This window comes from Muscardinus avellanarius, assembly GCF_963383645.1.
Source record: "Muscardinus avellanarius genome assembly, chromosome: 4".
In the NCBI taxonomy this organism is placed as follows: domain Eukaryota; kingdom Metazoa; phylum Chordata; class Mammalia; order Rodentia; family Gliridae; genus Muscardinus; species Muscardinus avellanarius.
Window position 1 is genome coordinate 130,973,616 of NC_137789.1, and position 15,812 is coordinate 130,989,427.

At 52.5% G+C, this 15,812-nt stretch overlaps 1 protein-coding gene across 2 annotated transcripts; it reads right to left on the minus strand.

Moving 5' to 3' along the window:
- Positions 1–1,699: 1,699 nt before the first annotated feature.
- LOXL4 (lysyl oxidase like 4) lies at positions 1,700–15,490 on the minus strand (the record flags this gene model as incomplete). Of its 2 annotated transcripts, none has more annotated exons than XM_080695386.1 (14): positions 1,700–1,770; positions 3,913–4,024; positions 4,390–4,526; positions 5,234–5,349; positions 6,456–6,699; positions 8,864–9,026; positions 10,030–10,197; positions 10,788–10,942; positions 11,117–11,303; positions 11,812–12,031; positions 12,117–12,155; positions 13,586–13,791; positions 14,602–14,780; positions 15,211–15,490. In XM_080695386.1, 14 exons carry the CDS (start codon positions 15,485–15,487, stop codon positions 1,700–1,702), a joined length of 2,274 nt encoding a protein of 757 aa, XP_080551512.1. The 2 variants fall into 2 exon arrangements, with proteins under 2 accessions (XP_080551512.1, XP_080551511.1); XM_080695385.1 differs by having other exon boundaries at positions 11,117–11,300; positions 15,211–15,487.
- Positions 15,491–15,812: the final 322 nt, after the last annotated feature.

The following is a 15,812-nucleotide window of genomic DNA, read 5'->3' on the forward strand; positions in this document are numbered from 1 at the left end:
TCTAGTCATCAGTCACTGTACACTCCCCTGCTAGCTGCATTCTTCCACAGGCCATTAGCTGCATGCACGAGTATAATGTTGTTACTGTTTGAGAGATGTTTGCTGGATCCAACAGGAAATCAGTCCTTCCCTTGTTTACCTAAACTGCCAAGCCAAAATAGAATGCTCTTTCTGCCTGATGAAGATGATGAGGGAGTCAAAGAGAGGATGACAGTGGAGAAGGAAGAAAGCACTTCTTTGTATTCACAGAAGATACCCCAGAACGGCTCTCTTTTGACTCCCTACAGAGGGGGTAGCTCTTGTGATGAGGGGGGCAGAGGGAGTACTCATAATTCTACTCCATCTGCTGGCATTCATTAAAGTTTTTACAGTCTTTGGACTTTTATCTTCTTGTCCCTACCTACATCCCTTAACCTTTCCAACCTGTGTTTCAGCATTGATCCTGGGGGATGTAACTGGAAAGCAGATTGTAGTCCCATACCTGGTTAGAGAAACATACTGGGCTTGTCTTCATAGCAGTCCACAGTGAGCAGCTTTATTGGCTTTAGAGTATCAGACATATAAAGATCATCTCTTTTAGGTGTGTGTCAGTGAAGAAAAGATGAATCATGTGCAAGAAGTCCATGGGACATTATACCACCTGAGCAAGGGCATACTGCAGCCACATTAAGCAGGGATTGGTTTCCCATGTTCAGTCCTCAACTAAATTAAATATTTTTCCTTCTGATTTTTCCATAGTCATTTGTCCCTTACCCTACTAGGCCTATCTTAATGTTCCTATAGAATGACTTGTTTGACCTGTTCTTTCCATTGCAAAAATTTATTCAATGCAAAGTTGACTTGGTTGAGACCTGAAATTCAGGCCAATCCTGAGATTGTGGTGATCCTGAGAGAGACTGGATGGTCTGCCAGGTATATGACACATAATTCTCTCTTTGGCAGAGGTACTGACAGAGGCTGGGGTCTGTATTACCTCAGTCATCCTTCTGCATGACCTTTTGCTGCTCTACAGGAAGGCCCATTCTGGACACTTCTCTGAAACTTTTGCCCCCTCGTACACACTCAGTAGCTGGTGGTGTTTGGCCCATCAGGAGTAATGGGGGGAAGTTTGCAGGGGTATTACAAACACCCAGAGGTGCAGTAGGATAAAACTAAAGATACTAGGGAGCAGACTCTTGGCAGAGTGTGGAGGGGAGTTCTAGATGAGGACAGATGAAGTAAGGGACTGCCTTACCAACTTCTTTGCCACTCATGACTTTGGTACAGTTATGTTGCATTGAGCTTCTAGCAGAGAACTAACCCCACTTCCTGTGTATTTTGGTCTTCCTGTGTATTTCTTCTTTAAGACATTTGCAAAGCACTACTGAGATTGGATACTGTGCCAGCCGAGAGCTCCTAAAACCAGGAATTCTGCAGCAAGTTTTGGAAAAGATTTGGTCTCCTTACAAAAAGCTTAGCTGACCAAGGCCTAGAGACCATACTCTGGAGGCCACGGGCTCTCGGGGCACAGGCCCGAGCCATCCTGAGGGAACAGTTCCATCCCGGTTTGGTGATCTTGCCATCAGAAGGCTTTCCTGAGCAGGTTCTTGGTGCCCCTTGGCACTGGCCCCTTTCCTCTGGGTCAGGGCTCTGAAGGGCATGGCTCCAGTAAGCTGAGGTATCTGGTGTGTGGGCAGCAGCTGGGAGTGCAGCCACAGCTTCAGATTAAGTTGTTCCTGAGTCGCTGTTCCTGCTCAAGAGAGAGCTCTGCATTGGCTCTGTATGAATCTCCTGTGGGCCAGAAGAAAATAGATAAGCAAACAACCCTTGCACAGTCTTACTCCTTCCCCAACAACTTCACACAGATCCTCTGCCCAGCTCATCCTCCATCTCAGGTCAGTCATGAGCACAAGCACTGGTCATTCTCTAGAAACGGGCCCTGGTCAAGAAGAGGCTGTTGAGTGTAAAGGGCTGTGCGGGTGCTTCTTTGAATCCTCTCCAGAATCTCTGTGTGTCCTAGACTCCTAGGATCACACCACCCTGGCGCCTTGTCCTCTGGTTTCTGGTTGAGGTTGGTCAATAATAGCAGAAGGTTAGAGGATTGAGGAAGAGAGGTCAGGCATTCCTTCCCCTACTCTGGCCCTGCAGTCTGGCAGTGATAGTCATGACTCCTGGGTCACCTTCCTCCATGGCTCAAGCTTTCACCTGGCTTCAGGATACCTCCTCCTCCTTCAAGCCTAGAGAGAGCAGCTTTCCACGTGTTTATCCCTGAATGCCTCAACATCCCTTATTTCCTTAGTTCTTGCACACCTCTACCGTAAATAGTCCCTTTGTTACATAACTGCAAACTCAGTAGGTGTGCCCTCTATTTTCTGCAAGAACTCTGAGGGGTCTTTTATCATTGGCAAAGTGGCCTGCAGGGTGCATTAGTTTTCTTTCTCATGGCCCTGAGTCCTCTGCGGTCTGGTAAGTAGGGTCTGCTATGTCTATATGCATTAGCTGTGGACACTAATTCCAGATTCCTCTCATAGCCCGGTCAAAAAGAGTCTACTCAGTCACCCAAACTGTCTCCCATCTGTTACCAGCTTTTTTTTTTTTTTTTAATGATTTGTTTGTTCTCTTGACTGAAATTTGTTAGTATTTCCTAGAAGCCCACAGGATAAATTCCATTCTCTTAAAACTACCATAACCCTCTCTGGAGAGAACTGTAGTAGGTTGGGAATTCACAGCCCTGTTTTACAAAAGAGAAAAGTCGAGTTGGGATTTCCTCACTGTCCTACAGATAGGAAATGGTTAGACTGGATTTGGAATTCAGTGAAGACATTTGAAGCTAGATCCGATATCCATTCTCCTAATTCCTCCCTTTGCTATTTCTTCCAAACATTGCTCACATATCACATCTTCTGTGAAACTATGTCTAGTCCCCAGGTTGTTGCTCTCTTTGGTTGGTCTGCATTTAGTTTGTAATGTGTTTGGGGGTGCTCACTGGTATTGGGGTTATCTCTTTGTATGGCTGCACACTGTCCTTGGTGCCAGGCTCCTGTCCTGTATCTTACAGCACGTGGTGTGTTCAGCACGGTAGGAGGCCTTGATAAATGCTGGCTGAACAGCTGCCCATCCCACCAGCGCAAGTATGAATGCGCACACCTCTTAGCAAACAAGTTTTTGGGTTTTTTGTTTTTTTTTTTTTTTTTTTTTTTTTTTTTTTTTTGGTGGTACTGGGGTTCCTGGAAACCCTTCTACCTCCCGGCTACACTCCCAGACCTATATTTTTATTTTTGGAAACAGGGTCTCTTAAGCCAGCAAGACTAGCTTCGAACCTGCGTGATCCTCCTGTCTCTGCCTCCCAAGTGCAGGGATTACAAGTGTGTGCTGCCATGCCCGGCGCAAACAAGCATTTTAAAGCTGTAAGATGAAGAGATTCTTTACAAACTGAAGCGGCCACCTCCCCTTTGTTGCTTCTTCCTTTGCATGACCCCTACTTCTTCCTCTACTAGTCATGTAAATGTCCCTGTTCTCCTTGAATCTCTTCTTACAACCAGTGCTCACAGATAGACAGCCATGCAGATCAAGGGGAAATCCTGCTTTTGCCTGTGAGGCAGTCAGCTTGGGACTGCAGCAACTTGGGAAGACCACAGGAAAGGGAGTTGCGGACCAACGGACTAGAAAAGAAAATCAGCCATGGCTTGAGATGATAGGAAAGAATCTAAACGGATTGGCAACTAAGTTTATAATCAAACAGCCTTAAGGGCAAAGGGCACAGACTGGGTGAAGCTGATGGTATGACCAATTCTAGAAATCCACCAGTGAAAATACCAAGGAAATTCCTTTGTCCCATCCCTAGCCACTGGCATGCACAGAGATAAGTCACGCATTTAGGGTCCCATAGCTCCCTGAGCCCACGCAAGACTGGTTCCATCGTGGCTCAGTTACCTGTGTGGCAGTTGTGTAGCCAGACACGCTGTCCATCATACTTGCAGCGGCAGCGCATCATGTTATTAGAGAAGTCTGATTCTGCCACTTCGTTTGTGGGGTTCACGACCACCTAGGATGAGAGGGGGAACGGCTGAGAATGGGTGGTTTCTGAGCAAGTGGACATGTATGTTCTCTTCCATCTCATACGGTATTTTATAAAATGTTTCAATTCTTTGCTTCATTAATCCTTATGATCACCATCAGACTTAGGCATATTAGCCCGTTTTACAGATGGAGACTCAGAAGTGCCCAGTGTTCATTGATTCAGAACGCAAACCCAGAGCCTTGAGGTGCCCCTGAATGGTCTTCCCTAGCATAGCTGTACCTACGGGCCAGTTGGTGTCTGCTTGGGAAACACTACCTTCATCTAACCTCAGGGAAGGTTTTGTAACTTCTGGAGGAACCAGGGCTGTGGGGAATCCCCAAGCATCTTACCTGGAAGATATAGTCCCCGGGGCCCACATCTGTGATATCCACCCACTGGCAATCAATGTCATGCCGATAGGTATCCCAGCAGCCCACGGTCACTCCCTGTTCCCCAAAGTTGGCACATGCATAGCGCCGCTGCAGTCCTGTGAGGAAGATTACAGTGTTACTGAGACACTTAGTAGGTATTTGTGACCAAGCATTGGGTTCTTTGACACACTCGATAACCTAATCCTCTTGCTGGCTTTGCCAGTTCAGTGTAGTTAAACCCAGTTCAAAAATATGGGACTTGAAATTCAGTCAAATAACTTGCCTGAGTGTCAGAATTCCTACTTTTGAATCCAGCATTTTAGCAAGTCATGTCTGAAATGACATGACTTTTGGGTCCTCTAATGAAAATCCCTTGGGCCTAAGAAATGTAGATGAGAGATTCTAGACTTACTATGCCAATTTATTTGTCCACTCATCTATCCAGCCAGCCTTCTTAAGACTGGTGTTTACCATGGCACTCCTAGGAGGTAGGGACTGGACATTTAAGTAGAAATCAGACAATTCTTAAAGTTCCTAAAATCAATTCTTAAAACCAGGCAAGGCTTAGTAGACTGAAACTGTTACCCAAGATAATAAATGTTAGGCCTTTTTAAGGTGGTAGAAAATATTGGGAATTTAGAGAAAGTAAATACTCTTAACGTAAGATTTCATAAGGTAAGAAATTGATCTTTGTGAAGTCCCTTGAGTGCTGTTGGGAGGCCAGTCTCCAGGGCAGAGGGGCCCTAATGCTATAGGGGCTAAGGAATGTAACATGAGCACAGTAGGAGAATATGCTTGTAGGTGCCGACAGGAAGCCACATACCTGTGGGGCAGTTTGTATCTTCTAGACAAAAGCTGGCCTTGTGCCCCTCAGCCACCTTGGAGCCATTGAGCGTGAGGAGGTCGTAGTGGGTGAAGACCTCAATGCTGTGGTAATGCCTGCAGAGGAGACAGAGTGTCAGCCCTGCAGCCATAGGAGACAGTCTTCTAGAGATCGCAGGGAAGAGTTAAGGCATTAGGCCCCATCATTATCCAAAGAGGAAAGTTATAATAACAGGGCAGTGCCTTCCTCCCTCCCAAACCCAGGATCAGTGTGACCCGCAGCCTGCTTTGCCAGCACCCCTGCCAGGCCGCAAGGCACAGCGGTCACGTTGCCTGGGGTCTTAGTCCAGGTGGGGAGAGGTACAAGCCGTCCTGGTGGCCTCTGGAGGCGGGCCTGGCTGCGGGGCCTGGGGCAGAGGCAGAAGGAAGGAGCACCTCGCCCAGGGACCAACTGAGGAGCAGAGTAGCTTCTGGGGAGGGAGCTTATTCTGCTCCCTGTCAGCCTGGGACCAAATTGCAACCACGGTTTCCAATCCAGTTATAATGACAACTCTGTTTACACTGCAGGCAAAGATGCTTATTATCTCTGGCAAAGCCAAGTCTCAAAGTCATTGCCCATCCTCAGCTCTCCCCAGGCCTGGCTGTGTCCTGAAGATGTGTTCCTTTATCCATTCTGCCTTTGTCATGGGCATTGTTTCCCTCAGTCTGGTCTGGAGGCTCTGCTAGGAAAGCATGCTCATTGCTTCCTGTAGTGTCTGTTCCTGTTGTCCTTTGGGGAGCTTGGCTCACTGGCTGTTACAGGAACCAGCAAGCTTTTTCTACAGAATCAGCATCCTGTTTGGGTCCTCCAGGTGTCTACTTTACTGGCTTCTGAAGGCCTAAGGTCCAACATAGAAAAACTGTAACATCATGCCACCAGAGACCAGTTGTGACTCTGGGATGTCACTGTGGGAAACACACCCCAGGGACACCATCAACATGGGTAGTACATCCAAGAAAAGCAGGAGCAGTGTGTGTGTGTGGGGGGGGGTGGTAGGTGAGTGTTACTGAGGTCCCAGTTTTGTCCCGTGGGAGCAAGACCACTCAGATGTCTGGGAAGGAAAATGTATCCAGAGGGCAAACCTATCCCAGGAAAGTTTGCCTAAGACCAGGGAAGACCAGACTTTCATGAACACTTTTTTTGTCTAACGCTAGAGCCCAGGCATGGGCAGACACGCACTAACCTGTGGCACTGGTGCCAGATCCAGCTGTGGCGTCCAGTCTTGGGACGGAAGTCGGCTCGGCCCAGGTTATAGATCTGTGAGGAGAAGCGCAACAGGCGCCGGTGCCCATAGGGCCAGTCCATGTGGTCAGCAGACCGGGACAGGCAGTTCTCCTCATGCGCACAGTACAGCAGGCTAAGCGGGCGGTCCTCCAGGTAGGCTGTCTCCTGCACCAGCTGGGCGTTCATCACTAGGTCTGGGGCACCTGGAGAGGCCAAGGGTAGGAAGGCACCAATCTTGTTTTCTGGCATGAGCATAGGTTACCCCCAGATCAAGCTGTCTGGGGAGGGGGGACCCAGAAAAGCAAAGTGATTCAGTCAGGAGATGTGAGTTCTAAGTAAGAACAAGGAATGACCACCACTAACCAGCTCCGGGCTCATGGTTAAGGTAGCCAAATCTAGAGCCAGGCTACTAGGGCTTGTTTTGACTTTTGACTATACCATTTATCAACTCTGAATTCTTAGCTTCTCTGTGTCTCATTTTTGTCATCTGCAAGATGGAAATAACAGTGATATTAATGTGATAATGCCTATAACATATTTAGATTATGTGGCTCACAGTAAACATTGGGTGGATGTCAGCTAGTATTTATGTAAAAGGCATTTCAGCCTATAAAGTGCCTTTGTGTAGCTTATCACATAATCTCAAAAGTGCTGCTGATGCCTAACTTGGTTACTTCGGCCAAGTCACTGTCTCTGGGACTCCGTTTCTTCAGTGTCAGGGTGGAGGAGAATGTCTCCAAGTCTGCTTCAGAACTCTGCCATTCTAGTCTGGTCTGTTGCAGCCCCTGGGCCTGCTTCCTCCAGGGTTCCTGTTCTAGCCTGAGTGCCACCATGGGCGTCCCCTGTGCATTTCTCTCAGGCTTCCTGGACATTTCTGGTGCTTCTCTGTATATGAAAATCCAGCACAGGTGTCTGACGGGCTCTTTCCTCTGCTGTTGCAAGGGCTCTTCGCCTCCTCTGAAGCCACATGCTTCTACCATTGCTGTCCTTCGTGTGTTCACACAGAAGTGAAGAGATCCACAGTGTTGCCACACTACCTCAGGCGGGGACACTGCCCTTCCTTAGTGCTTGTTCAGCAAAGACACAGGCCTACAGCTAGGTAGTACTGAGGCTGGGTGGGAGCGCTGACTCCTCTTAGTGGCTGGATTTGGAGGGTACTTTGCTACATAATGCCTGTACTCTCACTGAAAATGCTCTTGAAATTTCTGTGGTACATTCTGGAGAAAGCCAGGGTACGTCCACTGACAAACTGCAGAGTTCCTGCAGGAAAGGAGAGTTTCCAAAGGCTGTAGAGAGGAAGGCACAGAAGCTGCAGGTCCGCTGTCTTCCCAGCTATTGGGAAGCATCTAGTGTGTTTGAGAAGAGAGCTGCAGCTGGACGCAGCAGAATGGGGAAGAGTCCAGGCTTCTAGAAGGAGGAATTGAGGTGGAGTGGCCCCCAGGATGCTACGAGGCCTTGGTGCCGAGGCCCACTCTTGGTCTCTCCATTACTCTGCAGGGGCAGGTTTGAGGATGGGCGCCGTGCTGTCCCCAGGGTGCACTGCACAGAGGGGAAGCCCAGAGCTCACTGACAGAGGTTAACGATGTCTTGGGGTTGAAGCCTGGCTGGGAAGAAGGTCAAGTGGGCACTTGACTGGTGCCAGCCTGCAGCCTTGGACTGGATGTGGTTATCTTGGCACAGATCTTGTTGGCAGATGTCAAGCAGAGACACTGTCACCCTGAGAATCTGGGTTGTGGAGCAAAGCTTTACCACAAAATGGTCTTGTCCTCTAGCCTTTTGGTTAAATCCCAGAGCCCAGGACGGACAGCTAAGGCCACTGCCCTGCTGTGCCTCACATGTACATGTCCTCTACAATGGCTTTCAAACTTTTTTCTTAGAAACAAGAAATATATTTTTTATTGTAACCCAGTACACACAAAATAAAACACTACCCGTACTAAGTGTAATACACTCGTGGTTTCTACTGTTTTACTTTGTGTGTGTGTGGGGAGGGGGGGGGTACCGGAGATGGAACCTACCTTCGAGCTACACCCCCAGCCCTATTATTTTGAAACAGATCCCACTAAGTTGCAGAGGGACTCACTAAGTGGCTGAGGCTGTCTGCAAACCTATGGTCCTTCTGTCTTACTCTCCCAAATACTGAGATTACAGGCATGAGCTACCTCCCCCCATTTCACTTTTAAAAACTATTGGTCCTAACCCCAAACCCTGTCCTATGTCTCCTTATGCCTTCACATTATCTGGTTTCATTCTCACACTGACTCCATGAGATGGGCAGGGTGGGCTCACCAACCTAGTGTGACTGGTGGTTTGGCCACACAGCTGGTGATTCCTGAGCCTGCCCCCACAAGCCCCTCCCTCACTCACTGTGTGTGCAGGAGACTCCAGCGGAGAAGCGCCCGTTGCCGTGGGAACAGTGCACAGGCCCGTGCCTCTGACACTGCTGCAGGGCCAGCTCTGCGCCTGAGCAGCGCACCCCACTCATCACCACTTCTCTTGCTTCTGGTGTCCCCTGCCAGTACCAGGTGTCCTGAGAAAACAGCCAGCATCACCCAGTCAGAGCAGAGTGTGCTTGGGAGTCTTCTGAAATGCCCACTTGAGGCTTCATTCTTCATCCCATCCCCGCCAGATGTGCCAGGCTGTGCCCAGCCTGTGCCTTGGTCTTCACTGGTGAGAACCCCTACCCCCTGGGAAGACCCCTCTGATGTTACAAGTTTCTTCCATTATCGATGCAAAAGCCCACTGCCTGCGGCTTCCACCTGGCCTTGCTCCCCCTGCTCTGCTCGATGGCAGCCCTCCACTGTCCCCCCACAGCCCTGCACTGGGGCCGCACTCGGGACTGTGCCCAGTTCCCAGCGTGAGTGCTGCCTGGCACTTCATGGTAGCCCAGAGTGAGCGCAGGTGCACACTTTTCTCCACGGCAGTCATGCCTGAGGCCTCTTGACTTTGTTTCTATGGAATCTTGAATGTATCTATTTTCCTCACACTGCCATGACCTGGTCAAAGCCAGCATCCTTTCTTACTCCAGCTTCTTTCTTCTGAGTATATCTCCCTCCATTCAGGTTAGTCTACCCCCACTGTCTTCCAAACAACAAAGGAAGAAAGTTTGAAAAATTTAGATAACAAACCATGAATGGGCTTGCCCCAACCTTCTCTACCTTCAAAACTTCTTGAGAGCCTGGTTTTCTCAACTGAATCAAGCTTTCTCTGGCCACAGGGATTTTACATGGACTGTTTATTTGTCTCCTGCCTGTCTGCTGACTTCTGTACATCTTGCCTACAGATAGAGCCATGTATTGGTTGTGTGAACATTTTTACTAAACATGGCTGCCTTCACTCATCTGTATGCTCTGCATGGCAGGGCCTGGCTTGGTCCCCAGAGTATCCCCAGTACCCAACATGACATCAGCCCAGTTTCACTCAGTAACTACTGACTGAGTAAATGAAGGGCCTGCAGCCCTGGCACAGGACGTGTGGGTCCTCTCAGTCCAGGAGGCTGAAAGGTGTAGGGAAGGAGCAAGCCAGAGACCTACCTTGATGGCAAAGTTGGCAAAACCCAGGCCAAGCTGTCGGCAGGCCACCATGGCTTCCATGAGCCCCCAGTGGTCGCTGCACACGGTCCCCCAGCGCTGGACTCCATTCACCTCCACCTGGACCTCTACCACGCCCTCCTCGGGGCTGCGCCCACCTGCCAGGCGCACCTGCAGTGGTCAGAGGTGGGGGGGCAGTCAGCACCGTAAGCCTGGACACCTTCCCTGGACAGCTCAGTGTGGCCCTAGATTAGGCTGCCCCCCTCTGGGCTTGTGTTCTTTGTAAATTCTTTTAGTAGATAGTCCCATGACCCACCTGCTAAAGAAATTGGACTCAAAGTGCCTGTGATGGGGGCTCCTGCCCTGGAAATTGCTCTCCTCATACCCCAAACTCCACCGTTAATGATGACACAATTTGTAAGGTCTCTAATGTCTACAGACTCGTTCACAACAAGCCCATGAGAGCCCCATTTTGCAAGACACCAGCAACTTGCCCCCAGTCCCTGCCAGCACTGACACTCGATCTGAGCACCCGCCAGCCTCCAGTGCTAGCAGCCTGAGGCCCTCAGCCCTAGACACCTTTCTGGGCTTCACAAGGGGCCTGAGCATGTGTATGAGTGCATATACCTGCCGAGCTCCCGTGTCCCTCCGACATCCCTGAGGGCTGTGGACTGCCTCCCCTGAGCCCTTCTGCTGGCTCCAGGCAGCACCCCTGGGGCTCCCCAGACACCTGCCTGAGCACATGCTCAGACCTGACCCACCTGGCTCCGGAAGCCCATGTCAGGGATGTTGCATCTGACAGCAGCGTCGTTCTCATGTTGACAGCCATTCTGGGATCCCTCCAGGGCGATGCAGTCACTGAGTGCCCGCTCGTAGCCCCGGCAGCGCACTTGACTCAGGTGGATAGGCCCTAGCCCTGTGCCAGGGAGCAGGTGCTGTGTGAGGTGCCACCTCTGTAACCCCACACCTGTGGCTCCCCTTCTACAGACAGGGAGAACTTTTTGTCCTGGGACTTGGCACCCCAGGGTTACCAGAGAGGAGCAGGTGGCACATCCAGACCCTCCTGCCCACCCCAGGCCTCCTCACGCACCCTGACCCAGCTGGGCTCCAAACAGGGCCTCCCGCGCCGAGCCAAAGCCAAGCTGACGACACACGACGCTGGCAGAGATGAGGTTCCACCGGTGGTCACAGACTGTGCCCCACTGGCGGTTCACGAGCACCTCCACGCGGCCCTCGCCCACCTGGGCCCCAGAGCGCAGGCGCACCTTCAGTTCCTGCTGGCAAAAAACCTGCTTCAGGGAGGCCAGAGGGGCTGAGCCGCCAGAGTAGGACCGTAGGGCAGGGCTCCTTCAAGTCTGGGAGTTCCTGTCCTGCCCAACTTCCCGCAGCTGTCGCCTTGAATAAGCCACGTTTCTCAACCCCACTTCTTCAAGAGGAATCGGCAGCACCACAGTTTGTGTGCACGTAACATCTCACAGCAAGCCAGGTTCTGCTCAATACTAGCGCCCTCAGCTGGCTGTAACTAAAATTTAATTACTGTTTTCACGGTTACCTTCTATTCATGGCTTCACAAGGGGCCTGAGCATGTGTTTAAGTGCATATATCTGCACTTACAACTTGCCATTTATGGTACAGTTACAAACAGTCCCTTTTAGATAAATTCCAAGGCCCTACCATTCCATGATACCATTTCCTCCTCTCAGTCTGGTTCCTCTCTCCCCTTCCCTCTGGGTTGAGAGGTGACCTGTGTCTCCAGGCCAGGGTGTAAGGTCCCCCGGGGCTTACCTCTGCTCCAAACTCCTTGCGCCGGGGCTTCACCTTTGGTGAGCGGAAGTGGGGCCCCGCTACACAGCTGACCATGGCGTGCATGCCACCGGGGCAGGCTGGCTGCAGCTTGCCCCGTCTTGGACCCACCTGCACCTGGCAATTGGCCAGGTGAGGCTCTGTCCCCAGACAGTTGACCCGGTGGATCCAGAAGGAATTCTTGTTCGTCAGGCCCTTCAGCCTAGAAGACAATGGAGACCGGGCAGAAGAGGCCAAGGGGGAGGGAAGGAGGCCCTTTGCATCCTTCCCAGGATGCCACTCCTCACCTAGACTTGGGATCCTTCATCTTCAAATTCCAGACTTTCCTGTGGTGGAAAAAACAGGTGGGGGTGAGAGAGGCAGAAATCTCACCCACCCACCCCTGCCACTGCAGCCCCTCATTGCTGCCCTTGAGTTTGCACCAGACTTCCCTGTCTGTGAAAGTGTCCACAGATCTTATTTCAGTGTAGCAGCATTGATAGGTTGGCCGCCTCACAAATAACAATGGTCCCCATTTTACAGGGAAGGCAAGCAAGGTCCCTCTGCTCCTCTACAGGGCCTCCAATGCCTGGGGCCGCCCCTGGGACAGGCAGCTCAGCTCGAACTCACTCTCCTCTCAGTCCACATGAAGGGTAGCTTTCAGGGAGTGCCCTGAGAGAAGGGACCTGGGGACAGGTCCTCTGGGGACAGGTGGAAGTTGTAGGCCTTGCTGGGGGGCGGAGGGGACCCAGGCTGTAATCAGGCGCCCTTCCCAGGGGTAGCAGGCAAGTCAGCAGGGCCCAGTGTGCAATTAGTAGGCGGTGGGATCCCAGGGCCGGCACCCCGTCATCCCCCAGGATGGAGCATGGAGCTCGCACCACGGCCACCCCTTCAGGACCAGGGCCATCCAAGCCAGAAACAAGGACAGAACAGGGTACTCGCAACTGCTTCAGCGAAGTGTGACGAGCTGATTGGGGTGAAGGAGGGCAGATGGTGTGGGGGTACTAAGGAAGATTGATATCTCAGTGAGAAACATGCCAGCTTTTCACTGACACGGGCCGGGTGGAACCGTGACCACGGCCCTTACCAGCTGGGCTGATGCAATTTGCTATGGCAGTTTGTTCACGTTTCTGACAGAAAATTTTTATGTCTCTTCTCCCAAAAGCAGCGCCACCGTACACCCTACTTACATGCAGCCCAGTCAAACCTGCCTTGGATCAGAGTTCAGAAACCCACTGGGGCTGATTTGAGAGAATTCCCAATGGAATGGATAATTGAGGGCCAGATGCCCGGCGTAAGGTGCCTCACAGCTAGTTCCTGGTAGAGCTGAGACCAGCGTGCATTTTGTCTACACCTGCGGGCGACACTTCAGTATCTTCAGCAAAAATCTATTTAATGGGAAACAAAGTTTGACATTCCGTTGTCAAACTTTGACATTGACTGTACCATAGTCAATGCTTTCTACAGCATTGCCAAGTACAAAGTTTTTCTGACCACTTCTAGGTATTTCTTAAGATCTTGAAATTTGTCCCTGCGCATTCTCTTAAATTATTCTGAGGCATCTGGAACCCAAGAAGTCCAGAGACGTTCCTCAGTTGGGCTGCTCCTTCTGGACCCCAATGTGGGTGGGGAGTGTCCTGCCAAAGACACCCACCCCTGCCAACTTGTCCCCCTCCCCTCGCTGATCCCTGTAAGGCCCCATATACCACACACAAACACATGCTCACACATACCACTCAGACACGGCCATGGCTCCCCAGCCCCGCCGCCCTCCTACCTGTAGTAGAGGCTGTTGACAGGTGCCTGGCTGGGGAAGCCCAGCATTCCGCACACCACCCTGCTGTTGTTCATGGTCCAGCCTTGGTCACACACCTGCCGCCAGTGGCCCTCATACCGCACCTCCACGGCTCCCTCGGTCACTGGGCTGTGCCGCTTGGCACTGGCGAGGATGGGCTTGAGCCGCACCTCCTCCAGCCGCCGACCCTGTGGTGTGCACAGTCCCGTGGGCCCAGGTTCGTGGGCCTCTGATCTCTTGCAGCCCCTCACGGGTCAGGCCAGGGAACCAGGCCCAGGGAGCCAGAGACACACTGGTGGCCACAGAGGAAGTAGAACTTTGGTCTGTCTAGGCCCTTTTCCTCATCTCCTTGGATTTGTTAAGCTGGAGAGAATGACGCAGATCTGTGACCTCCCTGGGATCAGGCTGGGAACCCTTGGGGTTTGGGAGGCTTCTGCTCGGCACAGAGGGCCTTCAGGCCACACTGGGGAGAGCTGAGCTGGGCACAGAACAGGTGCTTGAGATCGCCAGCACGACCCTGCAGTCCACAAGACCTTGCCGGCCTAGCCGTGGGATGGCTTAGGCCAGTGTGGACTCCCCCATCGCGCCCTGCTGTGTTCAGTGGGCCAGGGCCAGCTGTCCTTAGCCTGAGGCTCCTGGAAGCAGATGTGGGAACCAGAGCCCTGCCCTGCCCACTCCTGTTGTTTGACTTGGGCTGTTTTTAGCTCAAGGTTGTTTGTGCTGGGAAGAGGCAGCAATTGTGGCTGGCCTTGTGGGTGAAGCAGCCCCTTGTCCCCCTGTGCCCCCCTCATGGGGAGCAGCTTCTGGAATGGCCAGTAGGCCAGCCTCTGATCCCCAGCCTGGCTGGCATCAAGCTGGGGTCTTTTCCCTGCACCTGCTCCATGCCGGAGCCCTGGGGGTGCAGCTCAGCCCAAGCCCTGCCCCCTCCTCCAGGCCCATCCTCCAGGAGGCACCTGCCCCCAACCAGACCTCGACCCGGCCCTGAACAGCCTCCTCACCTGGGGCCCCAGGGCATTGGAGACCTTCTCAGAGAGGTAGCCACGCTGGCGCTGGGGGTGGCACACCACCCCGACGTCTTCCGAGTGTCTGCAGTCACTGACACCCCAGCCGTTGGACCCACACTGGTCCAGGGAGCTTTCAGTGCCCACGCAGTGCACGTTGTCCAGCCAGATGGGGCCTGTGGAGGGGGTGGTGCTCAAGGACAGGCCGCTGCTCTGCCTCTTAGATGGCACCCACAGTTTTCAAGTCTCTGTTTATAAACGCTGAGTAGGAAGTGGGAGTGGAAGGAAATTGGCTTTCTTGAGCTCTGGTACCCACGACCCTGCTCCTGTCTCCTGTTGGTGACAGATCCACTGAATCTACTCTTCTGGAAAGTAGTATAAGGATGAGGCCTCCCTGTTCTTCCACCCATCCGCCCATTCACCCACTGTTTGCAAGGTTACACTGTGTGCCCATCACTGTGTTCAAGGAGCTTAGAGCTTAGTGATGGTGACCGTGGCGCCTCGTCAGGAGAGAGAATGGGAGGGTCACAGCAGGATCATCTCAAGAACTGCCTCCCAGACAGACGCCACCCCCTCCGTGCCGTTCGGGGCAGCGCCGCCACTCACCCTCCCCTTGGCCGTACTTGGCACTGTGGGCCCAGGTCAGGGCAGACTCAAAGCCCAGCTGGCGGCAGGCCACTGTGGCCTCCTGGAGAGCGAAGTCGTCGTCGCACACGGTGCCCCACTGGCCCTGGTGCAGCACCTCCAGGCGGCCCTCCTCCGGCCTGCTCCCCGGGCCCACCAGCCGTAGCCTTTTGGTGCCCAGCGACTGTGGCCTGCCGAGAGGGGCCTGTCCTAGCAGCAGCAGCAACAGGGCAAGGGTGGCCGGTGGGGACCGCGTCATGGTGACCTCACGGTACCTGGGGAAGGAGTGGGCGATGTTAGCACCTCCGCCCCTGACCTTGGGCCTCTTCATCGGTGTGTAGGCAGAGAAACAAGGGAGCCCCAGCTCAAGACTGTCCACTGCAGGGCTACTGCCCTCTCCGCCCTTTGATACCCCAGAGCCACCAATGCAGATGCTCCTCCTCCCCAGGCTCCGCACCCTGCTCAGAGGTGTAAAAGGCCGCTTTCCCTCCAGAAGGGACGTGGAATGCTGGAGCAGAAAGGGTTACATTCATTTGCCGCGAGGGTTGGCCAAGTCTCTTGACTCCCTAGGCCCTAATTCCATA